Source organism: Pan troglodytes, chromosome 1 (assembly GCF_028858775.2).
Source record: "Pan troglodytes isolate AG18354 chromosome 1, NHGRI_mPanTro3-v2.0_pri, whole genome shotgun sequence".
Taxonomy (NCBI): Eukaryota; Metazoa; Chordata; class Mammalia; order Primates; family Hominidae; genus Pan; species Pan troglodytes.
In genome coordinates, this window is record NC_072398.2 from 141,749,413 (window position 1) to 141,771,916 (window position 22,504).

General features: G+C 38.2%; 1 protein-coding gene and 1 pseudogene across 4 annotated transcripts in view; both read right to left on the reverse strand.

Moving 5' to 3' along the window:
* Window positions 1-6,897: 6,897 nt before the first annotated feature.
* LOC743520 (calpain small subunit 1-like) lies at window positions 6,898-7,599 on the reverse strand (annotated as a pseudogene).
* Window positions 7,600-13,685: 6,086 nt separating this feature from the next.
* The window catches only part of GBP6 (guanylate binding protein family member 6), a 48,390-nt gene continuing 39,571 nt past the window's right edge, over window positions 13,686-22,504 (reverse strand). For all 4 annotated transcript variants that reach the window (XM_063816844.1, XM_063816837.1, XM_016922096.4 and 1 more), the window contains 8 exons: window positions 21,780-21,889; window positions 21,379-21,575; window positions 19,364-19,609; window positions 18,020-18,300; window positions 17,091-17,303; window positions 16,209-16,311; window positions 15,677-15,870; window positions 13,686-14,729 (listed from right to left, as the gene is read on the reverse strand). In XM_063816844.1, the coding sequence (XP_063672914.1) occupies window positions 14,490-14,729; window positions 15,677-15,870; window positions 16,209-16,311; window positions 17,091-17,303; window positions 18,020-18,300; window positions 19,364-19,609; window positions 21,379-21,575; window positions 21,780-21,889 (1,584 nt within the window). In that variant the 3' untranslated portion in view covers window positions 13,686-14,489. The remainder of the gene's footprint in view (window positions 14,730-15,676; window positions 15,871-16,208; window positions 16,312-17,090; window positions 17,304-18,019; window positions 18,301-19,363; window positions 19,610-21,378; window positions 21,576-21,779; window positions 21,890-22,504) is intronic.

The following is a 22,504-nucleotide window of genomic DNA, read 5'->3' on the forward strand; positions in this document are numbered from 1 at the left end:
AAACGCTCAATAAAATACTGGCAAACCGAATCCAGCAGCACATCAAAAATGATCAAGTTGGCTTCATACCTGGGATGCAAGGCTGGTTCAACATATGCAAATCAATAAACATTATCACATAAACAGAACCAATGACAAAAACCACATGATTATCCCAATAGATGCAGAAAAGGCCTTCGACAAAATTCAACACCCCTAATGCTGAAAACTCTCAATAAACTAGGTATTGATGGAACGTATCTCAAATTAATAAGAGCTATTTATGACAAACCCACAGCCAATATCATACTGAATGGGCAAAAACTGGAAGCATTGCCTTTAAAAACCAGCACAAGACAAGGATGCCCTCTTGCAGCACTCCTATTTAACATAGTATTGGATGTTCTGGCCAGGGCAATCAGGCAAGAGAAAGAAGTAAAGAGTACTCAAATAGGACAAGAGGAAGTCAAATTGTCTCTGTTTGCAGATGACATGATTGTGTATTTAGAAAACCCCACCGTTTCAGCCCAAAATTTCCTTAAGCTGATAAGCAAATTCAGCAAAGTCTCAGGAAATAAAATCAATGTGCGAAAATCACAACCATTCCTATACACCAATAATAGACAAAAAGAGAGCCAAATCATGAGTGAACTCCAATTCACAATTGCTACAAAGAGAATAAAATACCTAGGAATCCAACTTACAAGGGATGCGAAGGACCTCTTCAAGGAGAACTGCAAACCACTGCTCAAGGGAATAAGAGGTGACACAATAAATGGAAAAACATTTCACGCTCATGGATAAGAAGAAGCAATATTGTGAAAATGGCCATACTGCCCAAAGTCATTTATAGATTCAATGCCATCCCAACCAAACTGCCATTGACTTTCTTCACGGAATTGGAAAAAACTACTTTAAAGTTCATATGGAACCAAAAAAGAACCCACATAGCCAAGAAAATCCTAAGCCAAAAGAACAAAGCTGGAGGCATCACGCTACCTGACTTCAAACCATACTACAAGGCTACAGTAACCAAAATAGCATGGTACTGGTGCCAAAACAGATATATAGACCAATGGAACAGGACAGAGGCCTCAGAAATAACACCACACATCTACAACCATCTGATCTTTGACAAAGTTGACAAAAACAAGCAATGGGGAAGGATTCCCTATTAAATAAATGGTGTTGACTGGCTAGTCATATGTAGAAAACTGAAACTGGACCCCTTCCTTACACCTTGTACAAAAATTAACTCAAGATGGATTAAAGACTTAATGTAAGACCTAAAACCATAAAAATCCTTGAAGAAAACCTAGGCAATACTATTCAGAACATAGGCATGGGCAAAGACATCATGTCTAAACACCAAAACAATGGCAACAAAAGCCAAAATTGACAAATGGGATCTAATTAAACTAAAGAGCTTCTGCACAGCAAAAGAAACCATCATCAGACTGAACAGGAAACCTACAAAATGGGAGAAAATTTTTGAAATCTATCCATGTGACAGAGGGCTAATATCCAGAACCTACAAAAAACTTAAACAAATTTACAAGAAAAAAACAAACAACCCCATCAAAAAGTGGGTGAAGGATATGAACAGACACTTCTCAAAAGAAGACATTTTTGCAGCCAACAAACATATGAAAAAAAAGCTAATCATCACTAGTCATTAGAGAAATGCAAATCAAAACCACAGTGGGATACTATCTCATGCCAGTTAGAATGGCAATCATTAAAAAGTCAGGAAACAACAGATGCTGGAGATGATGTGGAGAAATAGGAAAGCTTGTACACTGTTGGTGGGAGTGTAAATTAGTTTAATCATTGTGGAAGACAGTGTGGTGATTCCTCAAGGATCTAGAACTAGAAATACCATTTGACCCTGCAATCCCATTACTGGGTATATACCCAAAGGATTATAAATCATTCTACTATAAAGACACACGCACACATATCTTTATTTTGGCACTTTTCACAACAGCAAAGACTTGGAACCAGCCCAAATGCCCATCAATGATAGACTGGATAAAGCAAATGTGGCACATATACACCATGGAATACTACGCAGCCATAAGAAAGGATGAGTTCATGTCCTTTGCAGGGACATGGATGATGCTGGAGACCATCATTCTCAGCAAACTAACACAAGAACAGAAAACCAAACACCACATGTTCTCATTCATAAGTGGGAGCTGAACAATGAGAATCATGGACACAGGGAGGAGAATATCACACACTGGGGCCTGTTAGGGGTGGGAGACTAGGGGAGGGATAGCATTAGGAGAAATACCTAAAGTAGTTGATGGGTTGATGGGTGCAGCAAACCACCATGGCACATGCATACTTATGTAACAAAACTGCACGTTCTGCATATGTACCCTACAACTTAAACTCTATTAAAAAAAAAACAACTACAGGCCAATATCTCTGATAAATATTGATGCAAAAATTTTCAACACTACATTACCATATCAAATTCAACAATACATTGAAAATAATTTATGACTAAGTCGGACTTATCCCAGGGATTTAAGGTTGTTTCCACATATGCAAATCAAACAATGTGATACATTATAGCAACATAATGGAGAACAAAAACCATTTGATCATTTCAATTGATGCTGAAAAAGTATGTGATAAAATTCAACATCCTTTCACAATAAAAACCCTAATAAAACTGGATATAGAAGGAACATACTTCAACACACTAAAAGCCATATGTGACAGACTCACAGCCAATATCATACTGAATGGGGGAACACTGAAAGCCCATTCTCTAATACTTGGAAGATAACAAGGATACCCACTTTACCACTGTTATTCAACATAGTACTAGAAGTTCTAGGTCGAGCAACTGGACAAGAGAATGTCATAAAGGGTATCCAAATTGGAAAGGAAGAAGTCAAATTATCTTTGTTTGCACATAATATGATCTTATATTTGGAAAAACCTAAAAACTCCACCAAAAACTATTAGAGCTGATAAATTCAGTAAAGTTTCAGGATACAAAAGTAATATACACAACTCATAGCATTTCTATATGCCAACAGTAAACAATCTGACATAGAAATAAAAAAGCAATCACATTTACAGTAGCTGCTAATAAAATTTTATATCTAGGAATTAACCAAAAGAATGGAAAGATCTCTACAACGAGGTCTGAGGCATGGTGGCTCAGCCTGTAATCCCAGCACTTTGGGAGACCAAGGTGGGCAGATCACCTGAGGTCAGGAGTTCAAGACCAGCCTGCCCAACATGGTGAAACTAACATGGTGAAACTCCATCTCTACTAAAAATACAAAAATTAACTGGCTCTGGTGGCAGGTACCTGTAATCCCAGCTACTTGGGGGGCTGAGGAAGGAGAATTGCTTGAACCTGGGAGGTGGAGGGTGCAATGAGCTAAGATTGTGCCATTGCACTCCAGCCTGGGTGACAAGAGCAAAATTCTGTCTCAAAACAAAAACAAAACAAAAACAAAATCTCTACAATGAAAACTACAAAACACTGAGGAAAGAAATCGAAGAGTATACAAAAAATGGAAAGTTATTCCATTTGCATGGATTTGAAGAATGAACATTTTAAAAATGTCCATACTACCCAAAGAAATCTACAGATTCAGTGAATTCCCTATCAAAATATCAATGACATTCTTCACAGAAATAGAGAAAACTATTTAAGTTCCACATAAATCCTACAATTTATATGGAACCACTGAAGACTCAGAATAGCCTAAGCTGTCCTGAGCAAAAAAGAACAAAATTGGAGGAATCATATTACCTGACTTCAAATTATACTACAGAGCTATGTAACCCAAACAGCATGTTACTGGCATAAAAACATACATGTAGATAATGAAACAGAATATGGAACCCAGAAACAAATCCATACACCTACAGAGCACTCATTTCTGACAAAGGTTCCGAGAACATACATGAGGGAAAGAAAAATCTCTTCAACAAATAGTGCTGGGAAAATGCATATTCATATGCAGAAGAATGAAAATAGACCCCTACCTATCACCATATACAAAAAATCAAATCAAAATGGATTAAAGTTTTAAATCTAAGACCTCAAACTATGAAACTACTACAAGAAAACATTAGGAAAACTCTTTACCTTGGAATGGAAAAAGATTTCCTGAGTGACCAAAGCAAAAATGGACAAGTCAAATCACATTAAGTTAAAAAGGAAAAAAATTTAAAAACTGAAGAGACAACCCACAGAATAAGAGAAAATACTTGCAAACTATCCATCTGACAAGGGATTAATAACCAGAATATATAAGGAGCTCAAATCACAAGGTTCCTTAAAAAACTAAAAATAGAGCTACCGTATGATCCGCAATTCTACTGCTGAGCATATACCACCCCAACAGGAAATAAGCATATCAAAGGGATATCTGCACTTCCACATTTGTTACAGCATTCTTCACAATAGCCAAGATTTGGAAACAACCTAAGTGTTAATCAACAGATGAATGGATAAGGAAAATGTGGTACATATACACAATGGAGTACTATTCAGTCATCAAAAAGAATGAGATTCTGTCATTTGCAACAACTTGGGTTGAATTCATGGTCATTACGTTAAGTGAAATAAGCCAGGGACAGAAAGACAAACTTCACATGTTCCCACTTACATGTAGGAGCCAATAGTTAAAACAGTTGAATTTATGGAAATAGAGAGTAGAAACATGGTTACCAGAGGCTAGGAAGGGTAGTGGGGTGGTGTGAGGGGAAGTGGGGATGACTAATGGGTAGAAAAAGTAGTTAGAAAAGATGAATAAGACCTAGTTTTTTATAGCACAAGACAGAGACTATAGTCAATAATAATTTAATTGTACATTTTAAAATAACTAAAAGAATGTAATTGGATTGTTTGCAAGACAAAGGACAAATGCTTGAGGGGATGGATACCACATTTACCATGATGTGATTATTATGTATTGCATGCGTATATTAAAGTATCCCATGTTCCCCATAAATATATACACCTACTTAGTACCCACAAAAGTTAAAAATAAAAATTAAAAATATATATTTCTCAGGGATAGTGGCCTGTAGTTTTCTATTTTTGATGTATGTTTCTCTTTCTATTTTTGATGTCTTTCATCTGGTATCATGATGTGTCATAATATCAGCCTTGTAGAATGAATTTGAAGTATTCCCATTTCTTCTATTTTGTTTGGAATAATTTGAGTAGGATTGGTATCAGTTTTTCTTTTAATGTTTGGTAAAATTAAGCAGTGAAGCTATTGAATGCCAGGCTTTATTTGCTGGGAGACTTTTTATTATGGCTTCAATCTCATTACTTGTTATTGGCTTATTTGGATTTCAGTTCTTCATCTTGGTAGGTTGTATTTGTCTAGGAATTTATCCATTTGTTCTAGGCTTTCCAAGTTACTGGTATATAGCTCCTCAGAGTAGTCTCTAATGATCTTTTGAATTTCTGTGGTGTCCATTATCATGTCTCTTTTTTCATGTCTAATTTCATTTATTTGCATCTTCTCTCTGTTTTTCTTAGGCTAATGGTTTGTCAATTTTATCTTTCAAGAAATCAAGTTTGTTTTGTTAATTTTTTGTATTCTTATTCATTTTCACTTCATTTATTTCTGCTCTGATCTTTCTTATTTCTTTATGTCTACTAATTTTGGATTTGGTTTGCTTTTGCTTTTCTAGTTTTTTAAGATGCATTATTAGGTTGTTTACTTGACATTTTTCTACTTTTTTGATATACATATGGTTTTCAATGATCACCTTATTATTCATTTTTTGTTATAATTTCAATGTTTTAGACTGTTTTGTGGCCTAACATATGGTCTATTCTTGAGAATGATACATGTGCTAAAGAGAAGAATGTGCATTGTACAGCTATTGGATGAAAAGTTTTTAAGTATCTGTTTGGTCTATACTGCGTTTGTTGTCTAGTGCAGATTAAATCTGATTTTTGTTGTTGTTAATTTTCTGTCTAGAAGATCTGTCCAATGCTGAAAGTGGGCTGTTGAAACCTCCAGCTATTATATCTTTAGAGGTGAAGACAGAGATAGACCCCAATACATTAATAGCTGTCAATGTTGGTGCATATATATTTACAGTTGTGCTATTCTTTTGCTGAATTGACTCCATTATTATTATATAATTACTATCTCTTTCTCTTCTTCCAGTTTTTGTGTTGAAATATGGAACATTTTTTCTATCCATTTATTTTAATTTTATGTGTATTTTTATAGGTGAAGTGTGTTTCTTGTAGGCAACAGATCATTGGGGCTTGGTTTTTAAAAATCCATTCAACCACTCTGTCTTCCTTCCTTCCTTCCTTCCTTCCTTCCTTGCTTGCTTCCTTCCTTCCTTCCTCCCTTCCTTCCATCCTTCCTCTCTCTCTCTCCCCTTCTTTTTCTCATATGTTTTTTCTTCTTCCTGGGCCTGGCAGGCTAGGAGCAGAATACAGACGAAACCACTGGAACATGTGGGACTGGAATAGCCTGATGTTCGACTGCTTGGGTGGTAACTGTGAATGGGTGGACCAGGGTGTGTAGGGAGCAGAGTCATCCTCCCAGAACTGAGAGAGGGCCCTTGGGGCATGCAAGCAATGCAAGTGTTGAGGTTGGCATAGATACAAGAGTGAGGTTATGGTGTGAGAGTGAGATGGGTATGGTGGGGTGGGGTGACTGTTGGAAGAGTGTTTTAGCATGTTTTAGAGTTGGGGCCAACTCAGGGCATGGCATGTCGAGGCACATTTGACCCTGGATCTTGACTGAGAAGCTGGGTGCCAAGGGCTGGAAGAACAAAAGGCCCATGGGTCAGCAGGACCCATGAAGATGTGACTGCAAATGGGATCAGCACTGGGAGAGGCTGAGGCTCCAAGGTGACTCCTATAGCAAGGCAGTGAAGGGGCAGGCCTGGGTTTCCCATTTAGAAATACATTGTCAGCTGCAGCCACTCTTGGATATTCACTTAGAATGGTCTAGTGTCATCTTTGTAAAGAGATTTCAAGGCATGAAATGAAGCATCTGGCCTGACCAAGCAGCTGATAAAGTTGCCAAAATCCATGTTCTCTCCTTCATGCAAGTAGTGTCAGAATATTATGTTGTAGAGTTGTTCATTGAGGTGGAACCCTGCTGCCTCAAAGGCCTCTGCAAGTTCACTGCTGCAAATGGTTCTGTATCAGTCAACATCAAACTGTTTGTATATTGTCTGTCACTTTTTGATGTTGTTCCACAGGTACTTGAATTCCTCAAAGTCCAGCTTGCCTGTGGTGTCACTATCCATCATGGCCACCATGCTTTGACATGTATCAATGCCAAAACCATGAGTCTTCAGTTCAGTCCTACTGATCACAACCTTGTTGACAACATTCATGAGTTCTGTGCTGCTGACCTCGATGTCATCTCCAGCCAACCGGGCAAAGAGCCTCCAGAAATGATGGACCTCCTCACTCTTGTTGGCCTCAGTGTTGGAGCAATGTGTGTGTTGAGGCAGGGGCTCCAGGTTGTGCTGTGTAGCCACCTCCATGATGGAGCTAATGATTCCACCTAGGAAGTACACGGCCACTCTGCCGCCTCTTCTGCCTCTGCTGAAGAACTGACTGCCAGACCTCTGGATGTGAGGAGACATGTTCCTAGTTAACTCATTCCTGAAGGGTGGAGGTGGCAGTGTCAGGAATAGGAGAGATGAAGACCTGGATAGGGGCCTGGGGAATGTGCTTGGAGGCCTGATCAGTGGGGGATCACTCTATGGCTTTTGATTGGAGAGTTTCATCCATTCACATTCAATGTAATCATTGATAAGTAAGGACTTAATCTTGTTATTTTATGTGTTTTCTAGTCATTTTGTGGTCTTCTTTTCTTTCCTGTCTTCCTTTTAGCAAAGGTAATTTCCTCTGGTGGTATGTTTTAATTTCTTGCTTTTTATTCTTTGTGTATCTATTGTATGTTTTTTGATTTGAGGTTACAATGAGGTTTGCAAATAATATTTTATAACCTATTATTTTAAACTGATGACAACTCTGATTGCATAAACAAATAACAAACAAGCAAAGAGAAAACTAATAAAAATTCTACACTTTAATTTCATCTCCCTGCTTTTCAAATTTTCGTTGTTTCTATTTATTATTATACTGTCTATGTCTTGAAAAGTTGTTATAGTTATTACTTTAGATAGGTTCATCTTTTAGTCTTTCTACTTGAGATATGAGGAGTTTACACACCACATTTATGGTGCTATAATATTCTTTTTTTCCCTGTGTACTTACTACCACCAGTGAGTTTTATACCTTCAGATGATTTTTTATTGCTCATTAATGTCCCTTTCTTTCAGATTGAAGGAGTTCCTTTAGCATTTCTTGTAAGACAGGTCTGTTATTGATGAAATCCTTCAGCTTTTGTTTGTCTGATATTATAAAATTGACTCATTGAAAAAATTATACATGGGATCATTTTATAGTATTATTTGCAATGAATCATTTCTCTTTATTATACATTTTCTAAATATAACTTGAAAGTAGTCCATGAATAGATCTTTGGCTTCCTATACTTTTAAAAAATGGATTTACCCAGTTTGAATTTTCAATAATAATCTCAGAAAGCACCCGTATGAATTCCTGATGTTAAAATAAATTGATTTTGTTGGACTAAGTCCTATTTTTGTTCGTTTTTTAATTTAAATTGATTAGGAATAATATAAAGGGATCTGGGAATATGATTTGTCCCCAAAATATAAGTTATTTCCAATCTTCCAGATAGAATCTATTAAGAATTTGATCAAAAAACCCCCAAATTATACCAAATTATAAACTCTTGATGGCAGTGAAACTATAGGCCAAATCTAGAATTGTGGTATGGTTTGAAGATGTCTAATTCTATTTTCCTGATCTTCAGGTCCCTTCTTGTCAGGCCCTAATCTCATTTCCAGTCTCATCTTTCATTTCAACACGCCTATTCAGTGCTTCAGTCAAATGGAATAATTCTACAGTACCTTTAGTAAGACCTACACTTTCTAACATATCTGACTTGGCTTATGCTGGTCTTTCCACTTGAATGGTCCCTTTATCTCTACAAGTACACCTTGTATAAATTTTTAAAAGACCAGCTATTTTAAGCCTAGGGCTATTTTTTATGGTCATAGTTTCTTGTTCTGAACTCACAGAGTACTTGTTCCCATTTATTGGAATTACCACATTTTCTTTTACATTGTAGCTTTTGATATCATTTCTGGCAAACATTATCACCCTGGTTGCATTTATATTTTTACTTGCTTATTTCCTTCACCAGAAAGTCATCTTTATGAGGGCAGAGACTGGTATATTGAGTTATACATAAAATAAAATGCAGTGCCTGGCATTTAGTGGATGAACAATAAAACACTTGTTGGGTTTAATTTATAGCATTTTTATCCTGAATACAGCCCATAACTGATAAAAATTTGCTAAAAAAATACTTATCCACATCTGAAGTTTGAACTTAAGACTGTCTTCAAAAATGTATGTCTCTTTGTCCTATTATCCAGTGTATATAGCCTAGCTGAAATAGCCAGAGAACAAATGAATGAATGAAGAGTAGATGCCTAAATCTCTTGCTGCCATATACTTTCTAGATTGATTGCAAGAATGACTTGTGGATTTTTGCCCTGATAGTGCTTTTGAGTGGCCACTTTGTCACAACACCATGGGCACCATCAATCACCAGGCTCAGGAGAAGCTGTGGCATCCTTCTAGGACCTGAACCACCATGATTTATTGATTTTACAGAAGTGGCAACTAAGGCTGTTCCTCTTTCTTATAACTCAAAATCAAGATTGGAGATAAGAGGATACAAGGCCAAAGGGAATGTTCATAAAACTTGTTTCTAAGTGATATTTGGAAATTGTGAGATAGGGTGCTTATCTTTCCTTAGATAAGGTCTATCTATGTGGTTGAACTAACAAAGCTAACCAGGGCACGATCCTCACTTAGAGTGAAGTAGAGAACTCCACTAAGTTTGGAATTTCTTTTTAGCTTAGTTTGAATTGTATGGGATTTTGTGCTGTAACTGAAGATAGTTGAATGCCCCACTACCAGAGATTAGTATCTGAAGCATATCTTTAAACTGATTCGAGGTGACAGAGCATGACCTTGGTGGTAGAAAATTCAGCAGGAGGTGGGAATCAACCTAAAAATTTGATGTCAATTTTTATTTAAGACTTGATCAAAGCCTGTTTCAGTGGTGATTTCTGGTTGTTGAAAGGTGATTGATAATTTATTTTCATGGGTTACTATTCCTTGAGAAACTCCAGCAGCTTGAGTTTGAGCATATTAAGGAAATTTAGGCCCAATGTTGGATCAAGTGATTGTAGGCCAATTAGTACCATAAAATTTGTACCATATCCAGATTACAATCAGTGCGATAACTTCTTAAGGCTCATATACATATATTCCTTATTAAATACTTTTTCTTTTTTATATCAAGAAAAATAACTACAGTCATCCCTCAGTATACATAGAGGATTGGTTCTAGGACCACTGTGGATAATCCATACAAAATCCTTGCATGCTCAAGTCCAGCAGTGGCCCTGCAGAATTCATGTATACCAAAATATGGCCCTCCATATATGTGGGTTTCACATTCCTCAATAGTGTATTTTCATACTGTGTCTAGTTGAAAAAAGTCCATGTTAAGTGAACTCAAAGTTCAAACCTGCACTGTTCAAGGGTCAACTGTAATCAGATTGGAAGTTGCTAAGCACAGAATAACAAGAAATAAAATAAACTACTTTTAAAAACATGTACTTACAGCATATTTTACTAGCGCCTAGACAGTTACGTCTTTCAGAGAAAGAATATTTATACTTTAAAAAGTCAAGAAAAAAATAGACATATTCTTCCAGTAAGACAATAAAAATCTTTATTTTGTCTTTCTCATGTTATCACCTTCTTCATTCTTTAACACTATCTAATAAAAGGTTAATTCTGTAAGAAAGGTCTGGCCCTCAACTTGTTCCTGGGACATAACAAGTAAGCCCTTAGAACAACTAGCCTTATAATAATGCTTTGGACATGTTGAGGGCTTGGTCGACACCAGGTACTTTATGCTAAAAATGTGATTTGTGGTGGAAGTCTTAAGTTATACCATACCAGTTTGACCTCTGAAGGGACAGGAGTCTGAGTAAATAAGATCAGCCACATGAGCACTCCATTCCTACATGACTTCCCTCTAATAAAAACACTAAAGTTTGTGTGACCATCCCTGGTTGACACATGTCACACATTATTTGTGAGAGAATTAGATAATGTCTGTGCAACTCTCAAGGGAGAAAACACAAATGCAAGCCTATCCTTCGTCTCAGACTCTGGTCCATGTCCCTTTTGCTTTTGTTGGTTTCAATTTGTACTGTTCGATGTAATAAGCTCTAACTGTGAGCATAAAATTTTTCTGAGTTCCATGTCTTCTAAAGAGTCATTGAACCTGAGGATGGCCTTGGGGTCTCTTGATCCCACTTTGTTGTCAAAATGGGATTCACTAGAATGTCTCTGAATCATTGAAACATGGCAAAAGCATGCTCAGAAAAGGAAGGATGAGTGGTGCTTATAAGGTGGTCTTATTGTGCCCCGACTGAATAGTGTCTTAGTCTTCTTGAACTATAGTCCTTAGATAACACTGAATGGGATTCTTGTTACAAGCATCAAAGATATCTGAAATAGATCTATCCAGTTTTGAAAGTGTCAGATTTGACCTGATATGCAATACAGGATATTGAAAGCTCTAAAATTGTCTTCATTTCTTTACAGATCTGGGTGAACCACTCTATAAAGCACAGAGAAAAATTCTTTCTTTGATATAGTTTTATAGAGACTGTGATACATGAAGTTACAGATTTGTGTGAGGTCATAGGTTTGTCTGAGTCACTGTATAAAGCACAGAAAAAAAATTATATCTTTGGCCCAGTTTCACAGAGACTGTAAGACATGAGGTCTAGAGAAGGACACTGTACCAGGAAAATTTCTTTTCTTCTCATAGCTTTAATTTAATTTAATTTAATTTAATTTTTTGAGACACAGCCTCACTCTGTTGCCCAGGCTCTGTTGCCCGGGCCGGAGTGCAATGGCACAATCTCGGCTCACTGCAACCTCCACCTCCCAGGTTCAAGTGATTTTCCTGCCTCAGCCTCCTGTGTAGCTGGGATCACAGGCGTGTGCCACCACACTTGGTTATTTTTTGTATTTTTAGTAAAGGCAGGGTTTCGCCGTGTTGGCCAGGCTGGTCTCAAACTTCTGACCTCAAGTGATCTGCCTGCTTCGGCCTCCCAAGTTGCTGAGATTATAGGCGTGAGACACTGCACCTGGCCTCATAGCCTTTAAACCACCTCAGAGACCTTAACCTGGTGTCGAAAATTCAAACAACTTATTACCACTGATCTCTGGAAAGTTCATGAGATTTTATCAATTGAAAATAATCACTCATGCATCAGCCTATTGTTTTTATAAAAGAAGCTTATTTAGCACAACCTATGCCTGAACATACTCCCAAGGAGATGTACAGAAAAATAAGGTATCTGTCTTCAAACAAACTTTACCTTTAAATTTCAAACAAATACTATATTGCAGTAAGTTCATGTGTGCCAAGACTATAATTACAACCTGGAGGTCCTAGTTCCCTATTTTAACAGGCATTTTATGATGACTTTCCATGATCTAGGTACCATGGGCAACTTGGATCCTGATTCCAAGGGTCCTTGAAATATTTGGGTGTTTGTATTTCCCTAGTATATGGGTATCTAGTAAATGGCTCCAGAGGTTTCCTAGGAGGAGAACTTGGGAAATCATTATCATTTATTTGGGTCCTGGAGTTGCAGTGTCCTTTCCTGGGGTACTGCCCTCCACTCCAGCTGAGTTCAGGGTCTGAAATTAGCTCAGATCAAGGCTATGGATGTGACACTTTATCGGGGCTACCTCTCAACATCCTGGTAGACAGCATTTACTTCACTTGATTGTTTTCTCCCCGTCCCATTTAACCCTATGGCTGGTCCATTGTATTGGCCATCTTCAGAATTATCTCCATCAGGCCTAGCAGTCTGCCACTCATTACTATAACTGAATCTTCTTAGATTCTAACAATTAAGGGTCAACACCAGGCCTCTATGTGTCTGGGTCTATCATCCCCCATCAGGGGGTTCAGTTCTGGAAAGGCACATTGTCCTTTCTATCTGAGGCTACCGCAAAAAGACCACTACTGACAAGGTTGGCAGGATCCTTCCTATCAGTGCTTAATCTTAATGTTTGGTAATTTATGCTTCTAACACCTTAAAACTTGAATTCAGAGAAAGGAAGTAGAGGCTACTGTAGCTGAGATTTCAAAGGCCACAGAAAAGTGTATGCCTTAGTCTCGAAACAAATAGAAGGGATCGAAAAACCAGGCCAAAATGAAAACAAGAATAGGATGCAAATTTTTTGCATTCTAGTACTCAGATCTTAGTCTTAGACCCCTCGTTGGGCTGGCTGATGTAATTCCTAGAAGCAACAAGCAATTTCATCATCTGATAGCCAATTTCACTATTTTTTTATTGTTATCATTATAAGTATTGTCTCTTACATTTTCTTATTTATTTCTGAATCGGTAAAATAAGATTTCTTTACAAAATTCAAGAGTATAAAGTGAAGAGTATGTGTTCCTTCAACCCCTACATTCACTTGGTTCTTCCCAGAAGGAGCCAATAATAACAGATTTTGATTAATCTTTCCAGAGATATATTTGCATGCTTCCATATAATCATTGCATTTTTTCCATGCTGATAAGATAATCTACATTGCTTTACAACTTGGCTTTTTTTTTTTTCATTTTACAATATCTCTTCAAGACCATTCTTTACTGGTACAAATAGAGCTTCATTGTCAATTTGTTTACTGGCTATATAATATTCCAGTACATGCACATACTAAAATTTATCTTACCAATCTAATGTGAAGGACATTCAAGTACATTCCAATATTTTGCCATTAAAAGCAATGCCTCAGTGGACCTCTTGTATGTAAATTATTTTTCAAAATTATATTTCCTAAAAGTGAACAAGGTTTTTCAAAGTGTGTTTGGATCTGTTCTCTCATGTGGGCCAGGCACTGATATCCTCTAATAAGCACTTTTTATGTTTAAAACTTTGCTAAATGAGGCCTGGGCATGGTGGCTCATGCCTGTAAACCCAGCACTTTGGGAGGCCGAGGCAGGTGGATCATTTGAGGTCAAGAGTTCGAGACCAGCCTGGCCAACATAGTGAAACCCCATCTCTACTAAAAATACAAAAATTAGCTGGGTGTGGTGGTGTGCACCTATAATCCCAGCTACTAGGGGGCTGAGGCAGGTGAATCTCTTGAACCCGGGAGGCAGAGGTTGCAGTGAGCTGAGATTGCACCACTGTACTCCAGCCTGGGCGACAGAGTAAGGCTCTGACAAAAAAAAAAAAAAAAACTTGCCGAATGAAAATGAAAAACATACAGATCAAAAATTGTCCAAAGCATATATGTGCAATCTATAATATCCTTAAAAGGGGAGCTTATGCTTTTTAAAGAGTGAGCTCACACCTTTGACACCATGACCAATTAATTTAGCAGGAGCAGACAATATTGCAGTTAGCTCATCGGCAAGGTTGTCCAAGGTTCGTGCAATCCAGGGAGTATCATCATTTTTTGTAGTATCAATCATACGTTTAAATTGACTTATCTCTGCATTCATCTCCTCATACTTCTTCTTAAATCCTTCATGAAGCCAATCATTTTGGACCTAAAGACAATGTAGGAAGGAAAGTAAATTTTTAAAAATCCCTATTCTTTTAAGACTTACATTTTGTATTTAAAACCTGTGTGAAACTTTCTTTATTTTACTTCTAAAAACATTTTCTCAATTATTAGAGGAGAATTTGGACCTAGACATTGTGAGGAAGCATAGTTTGTAACTTTACTAATATCCACCCGCCATTATGGTTTTGCTATGGTGCTAACCTAGGTATGAGGACAAATTCTACATGTTCCTGCCCAAAAGATGCCAGTTAGGAGGTAGCCATTGGTCTGATTGCATAAATTCTCAGTCCCAATTGGGCAGCATGGTCACCCATATTGTAGGAATACCAAAAACTTATAAGCTGATGTAGAAATCCCTTATGAGAGAACTTTCAGATGGACAATGCAAGAATTCTCCCTACACTGTGTGCTAATTTGGGCAGGCTACCTATACAGGGTGACAACTGCAGCAAGTTTAGAAACTGTCCCTTTCCTGTCCTTTTAAGTCTGGAAATTTCTAAGAGTTGTATGTCAGCATGGATCTACCTCAGGGTGTTTGGATGGTAGTAGAGCTCCTGGTAATATGTGGTCTTGGTGAAGGAAACCAGCTGCTGTTCACATCAAATACACTGTGTGGAATATATGTTTAACTTCTTGAGATTACTTTTAAAATCTCCCAAAACAGCAGCTTCAACCCTATTTATATTCCCCAAGGACTTGTAGGGATCATAGTCAACCTTACCTCTCCAGAATCTAAGTATAGAGAATATAGAGAAGAATTCCAAGTCTTACTGAAACAATTAAGAAAAAAAGGATTCAGGGCTTTTAGTGACTGCCAAGCAGCAAATGGTGATGTGCTTCCTTTCATGATATTGCTGTAACCTTCACCAGCCCTTCCTGAGGTACCTGGGTGAGGACCGTCTGGCCTGCTGAGGCCAAGGGCAGACTTACCTTCTGCGTGTGCTCCAACATCATAATCTGCTCTCTCAGTAGGTGTTCTCTCTCCATCTGCAGCTTCTCCTTCAGTTGGGCTATGTTTTCCTTGAGACTCTTATCTTGAGCCTCCATCTGTTGCTGCTGCTCCTGTAATTTCTGTTTTAAAAGTTCCTGTTCCTTCTCAGCTGCCTCCTTCTTGGCCCGATCCACTGCTCCATGAAGGTATTAGAAAGAGAAGAAAATAATAGGTGAAGATTCATCTCCACTTTTCTGAGCTGAGACTAAACCAAATCTGAAAGGCAGGGTGAGAAATCACAGAATTCACCCAGGTCCACACCATTAAGAGCGCATTTGAGAATGTGATGGGAAAGGCTCTGCCTGTCTGGCTGATGTACAATCATAGCTCCCCTTGTTATTTTCAGATTTAGCAGAGTGTGTGTTCCACAGAAGAGGAAATTCCTCATTTTGGGAAGGTTTTCCTGTTGGATCTGTTAGAGGGCATTGTATAAACGTACCCCTCCTATGTAAGCTGAGCCCTGCCCCATACCTGCTACTGCCTTCTCTCTATCAGTGAGGGCTTTATCTGACTGCAAGATGGATTCCTCTATCACCATCTGTGACTCCAGGAACCTCTGGAAGACCTCTTTTGCCTATGGAAGCAAGAAAAAGCACTTAGATTTCTTTGAAAATCTATGTTCTGGGTATTAGTGTTGCAAGAACAATTATGGTCTTGTAACTTTTGCTTTATGCCTAAAATTCTAAAGTGGCCCCCTACAAAGTGTGCGGGCTCTTTAGGGTGACCAGAGCCCCTCCTCAATTCCTGCTTCCTGTCTCCCTCCAGTGCCTTTCCCACTGCTATAATATCTCCCTGTACCTGTTTTGGGTTCCGGCCAGGCAGAACTATGTGCACAGGTGTACAAACTCCCAATCTCTGATGCTTATACATGTTTGTCTTCCAGTGTGCAATGCTGCCTCTAATCTATGCTGTTGCTTTCTCCTGCCACTTGCTGGCTAGAACTTTAGGCAAGTTATGTAATCATCCTTGGGTACTAAGTTCAGATCTGTAAAATTTCCAAAATAAAGGTGCGTCTTAAAGTCATTAGGAAGATGAAATTAAAATGTCTGGGGAAGAATTTAACAGTATACTGTAGGTAATAACAGCTCGTTGTGAGTTAGTTGTATTATTACTACTATTATGTTTATTACCACCACCTAGGTGGTAATTTTCATTCTGTCTCTCCTGGATTTCTGAATACTATACCCTTTGTTTTGGAATAAAAATGTTTATTCTAAGAAATAAATGTTAAGTAGTGGACATTGAAAGCTAAGGCGTTATGCTATCCCTCTGCTCTCTTATTACCCATGGCTGGTGCTGAAGACTCCATTCACTCTATCCTATAAACTTCCCCATGCTCTGCTTATTCCTCACCTTTACTCCTTTCCTGGGCACTTGCCAATAGTCCTGTTCAATCCTTTCCTTTGTTTCCATGTAGAGCTTGTGCCCTCCAGGAACAGAGAAACTTCCTGCTGAGATACTTTCCATTAGTCCCTTTGAGAGCTCATTGAGTTTAGCCTGGCAGTATTGAACAGATGACTCTTCATTCTGCAGCAAGAAATCCCCCTTCTTATTCATTGTGGTTTCCTGCAAGGGAAATGTAGAGAGATGTCACCAGAAGAAACATGGAGGAGATGAAATTCTAAAGAATCTGGTGGAAGAGTCAATCTAACTGTGGTCCTCATGAGAAAAACATTCTAGTGGAGTAGATGTGGAATCAGAAACACAAAACTTCATACATTTACAATGCTAGAAATTCTCTTCAAGGCTACGGAAAAGTTCATTAATCTTCCTGAGCTTCAGGTTCCTCATCTGTGACATGATGAGACTACATTCCATAATCTCTATGGTTTGTTGCAATGGTATCATCCTGTGTTCCTGTCCTCAATGGTACAAGGATACAAGAAGGAGCAATGTAAGTTGAACAATGGCCCGGAATTAAGATCTGGTAAGAGAATCTTTGTTTCCTGGGAAAGGTAAACTATGCACAGAAAAAGTGCACTGCTCAGGGATGACTTGTGCGTGTTCAGAGCAGGCCTGGAATCCTTAGAAGTGTTCACTTAAGGAGGATCTTAAGTGATCTGTGTTGATTTTACCTCAGTTATCAGAAGGTTTTCTAGTTAAGTGCTTAAGGTTTGGGGAGATAAAAGAGGGATATGTAGTCTTTTGAAACTCTATCCCTCATGAGAATCCACGATAAGTTATTCCTCAGTGACAGATGAGCATTGGTGACAATAAAGGCAACTATAGGCTTCATTCTTCAAGGGGAAGGATGATGAACAGTAATGACTAAGGCAAATTACCATGAACTTCTTCTGGAATTCCTGTTTTTCATCCTTGAAGGAGTGCTCCATGAAGATTGCAATGGCTTCCCTCTCACAGGCCGCATGCACGTCCAGCAGCTCCTGGAGCGTGTCTGTGGGGAACTTCACTCGCTGGGCCATCTGCTGGCTGTAGTAGTCAGCTGCCCTCTGCACGGCCGCTGAGTTCTCACGCTGGGCCAGAGTTATCACTGCATTCTCCAGACAAGGCACTGCTCCACTGTTGATGGCCTCTACATAAGTCACTGCCAGAGTTCCCAGACCTAAATGAACCAGGAGATTTAGGGGCTAAATATGAAATTAAAGCTCAATGGGATCCTAGGCTACATTTCTGAGCACACACATGCACTTACATACACACGCGTGCACACATGCAAACACATACACCCACATCCCTACCTCCTTCTGCTATTATCACTCCTATTTTCATAATGACTCTTCAATTTTATGGATCTCCAGTCCACAGTGCTAAAAAATTTAAATATCTACTTGTATCTAACATACTAGAGGGTATGCAGGAAGTACAATTTCTCATTTAAAAAATTACAAGAAAAGTAGTTTACACAGATAAAATGAGGCAGGGTAAATCATATCACATTTATTCCTAATTCTGAAGCTACCAATGTATTTTCAGGGAATTATGGGCTAATATTTATTTATTTCTAGACTTTTTTTTTTTTTTTTTTTTTTGAGGCCCAGGCTGGAGTGCAGTGGTGTGATCTCGGCTCACTACAACCTCCGCCTCCCAGACTCAAGTGATTCTCCTGCCTCAGCCTCCTAAGTAGCTGGGACTACAGATATGTGCCACCATGCCTAGCTAGTTTTTGTATTTTTTGTAGAGATGGGGTTTCACCATGTTGTCCAGGCTGGTCTCAAACTCCTGAGCTCAAGCGATCTGCGTGCCTCTGCCTCCCAAAGTACTGGGATTACAGGTGTGAACCACCACCCTCAGCCTTCTAGAGGTTTTTAAACTTGAACATATCTTTTCTATTCTCTTGGCAAAGAATACTGAACACATAGGACTTAGAAAATATTTCCCCTAAGAAAATATTATAGGTGTTTTTATATTCAGTTAGTTATTTTATCAGTGGGGGATTTTTTTTCAGATATGTGGAAGCCACAGATATCAGTGACAGAGTTTGCAATATTGGAGAGGAATTTGTAAATTGCAATAAGTGTGATAATTATACACATTTCTTCACTGAGTGTGAATACCTGTATACACGTAGTTTTTCTATATGGAATCTAACAAAAATTCTGAGAAACACATTATACAATATATTCAACACACATGAGGCCCCACAGAAAAGTAAAAAGGAGACTCACGATTCCCAGTGACTGTGATTCCCTCCCTGAGGGTCTTGGTTCTTGCATGAGTGAAGATGTAAGAACAGAAAATGTTTGTTTGTTCCTGGAATTTGGGATCCAGTTGCTTTTCTGACACCTTCTCAATATTGGCTAGAAGGTCTTTGTCATTTGTTGGCCGGTCAAAGATGAAACACTTCCGTTTTGGAAAGAAACGCCTGATGCACTCCCTGGGAAAATTGGATGTTTGAACTCTGGGATTATTGCCTGAGGGATAAGAAAAACAGAGAATATAGTGAAAACAGTCTTGGTATAAGGGAGCTAAAGGTATTTTTGATAGGGTGTATTGTCTTTTTGCCATCTTCTATGCTTACAGACCTCCTTTAACATAAAAATTAAATACTTCTGTGCACATTGATGCTAAAAGAATTTGTATAATGTTAGCTATTTTTTAGTAAAATCCTCTGAAGACTAAATGTAACAAGAATATAATCTTGTATTGTTTTGTTTTTTCGAAACGAGGTCTTGCTCTATTGCCCAGGCTAGAGGGCAGTGGCACAATCACGGCTTACTGCATCCTTGATTTCCTAGGCTCAAGTCATCCTTCCACCTTAGCCTCTTTAGTAGTTGAGACTACAGGTGTGCACCATGACACCAGCTGATTTGTTCTAGTTTTTATAGAGACAGGGTCTCACTATGTTGCCCAGTCTGGTCTCAAACTCCTGAGCTCAAATAATCCTTTCACTTTTTCCTTCCAAAGTGCTGACACTACAGGTGCGAGTCACCTTGCCCAGCCAAGAAGGTAGTTTTAAGATAATCATCACTTCTTTATAAACTCTTAAAAGACTGTATTCGATTTGATAGTATTGCTCTTCTGCCTATGAATTTTTAAGAAATGTTTCAAGAAAGCATAAATAGAAAAATGAAAGCAACAATGAGTTCACTGGAATTGATATTTCTCATAAGGTTTTATCAGATACACACTCAGATAAATGTAACCCATTAAAACAATTATTATGAAATTCTAGCATGGATACATATGTTGGGTTTAAGAGAAAAATCATAACATAGAAAGTAAAATGAATATTCCGACAATTATCAGAAATTTTGAAAAGGCACAGATTGTAAAGACGTGCTTCTTCAGGTTGCTTTAGAAAACAAAATCATTTTTGTAGATGATATAACTATATGGATATTGAAAAGTTATATCCCTCCATGAGAAGAATAATATCTGTGTAACATGTTGATGTATTTTGGATGTGTGTCCCCTCCAAATCTCATGTTGAAATATGACCCCCCCCCCAATGTTGGAGGTGGGCCTAGTGGGAGGTGTTTGGGTCACAGGGGCAGATTTCTCATGAATACCTTGTTACCATCCTTGTGGTAATGAGTTCACACAAGATCTGGTTGTTAAAAGTCTGAGACCACCCCCCTCTGTTGTTCCCTTTCTCACCATGTGACACACCAGCTGCCCCCTTCACCTTCCACCATTAGTAAAAGCTTCCTGGGGTCCTGACTAGAAGCAGATGCTGGTGCCATGCTTGTACAGCCTGCAGAACTATGAGCCAAATAAACTTCTTTTCTTTATAAATTACCCAGGCTCAGGCATTCCTTTATTGCAATGCAAAATGGACTAACACACACATTTGTATTTTTATTAGATAGGCTTTTCATTGTAATTTCATGTCTAACAATGATCTGGTCAATCATTTTCTAAACACAGAAAAGCAGAGGGCAAAACACAGATCACAAGCATCTTGTTATTAGAAAGTCTTAGCACCCATTGTAATCTGAATGCTAAGGTACTAATTGCACAAAGAACACATCTGTCTTGAATAATTTATCTGCACTTTAGACTCTACTTTTCTTAAGTGAACTAGGCTCCATTCCTAGAGCTCTTCAACATACCCCTCAGTACCCGTTTCTACAGACCTCAATCTAGTCTCAAATACAAATGAAACCCCGGAGATGATGGGCAGTGTTTAGCAGATCACACACCCAGTGGACCACCCACAACCCAGGCCACATTCTGATACCTTGAATCAGCTTCAAGGCATTCTCCAGGTATTCATCTTCTGTGATAGGGTGACCGTTCAACTTCAGCTCCAGAGTGAAATCCCGTACTGTCCAAATAAAGTCTGGGAAGAAACTCACAAACTCTGTGGAATCTTCTACTCCATCAGGCCTTGGGGAGGACTTTGCCTTAATTAGTTCTGTGAGCTCCGTCACATAACTAGGACTTAGGTAAGGAAAAGCAACTGTCTGCCCACAATTCACACATTTCTTTTATAAAAATATTATAAACACTCTCTTTTGTCTTGGGTTCCCTGTGCTGCACCACAGGTAATTACATTAAAGGGAAGGAGGAAATGACTTGATCTCCATTCCTATAAAGTCAGTGAAACCTGGTGGTTCTGTTCTATTCCTGGAAGGATACTGCAGCTGCTCCAGGGCCTGGTGGTTGATGGTGCTCATGCTGTTGTAGACAAAGGTGCTGCACAGGAGCACAGACAGGGCAAAGATCCAGGAGTCATTCTTAGGGTCACCCTAAAAAGCACATTAGAGCAAAGGACTTAGGAGTGTAGTCTTTAGAAATTCACTGAGACATTTATTTTGTCAGTCTTTCACTTATGATTTCAGCTAATGTACTTGCTGTACAAAGAAGATAGACATGAATGTAAACAACAGTTTGTTACAATATGTCTTCTAATAACAACTTCTTTACATATAAAAGGATTCTAATCTTCATAGGGTTTTTCTTTTCCTCAATTGGATGAAATAAGATGCATATATGGAAAAACTAGTACAATATCTGGTTTTCAGTTGGATATTCATGATGAGTGTTAACACTTCTTCAGTCTACACATATTTATTGGCCATGCATCACATACAAAAACCATACCATAGTATGCATAACTGGGGATTGTAATTATATTCAATTAAATTCAGCAAACACTTACAGGAAACTGAAGAATGTTTCTCACTGTTCTTATGTTTAGAAAAGCAAATTTAATAAATTTACTCTCAAGATGACTATTTCAAAGCTGTGACAAACATTCATAATGATGAATTCAATAAAAATGGCAATATTTATAGATAACATCTTAGTAATGTACATAAGAAGTGGAACCCATAGCTATAATGTTAAATTAAAAATTACAA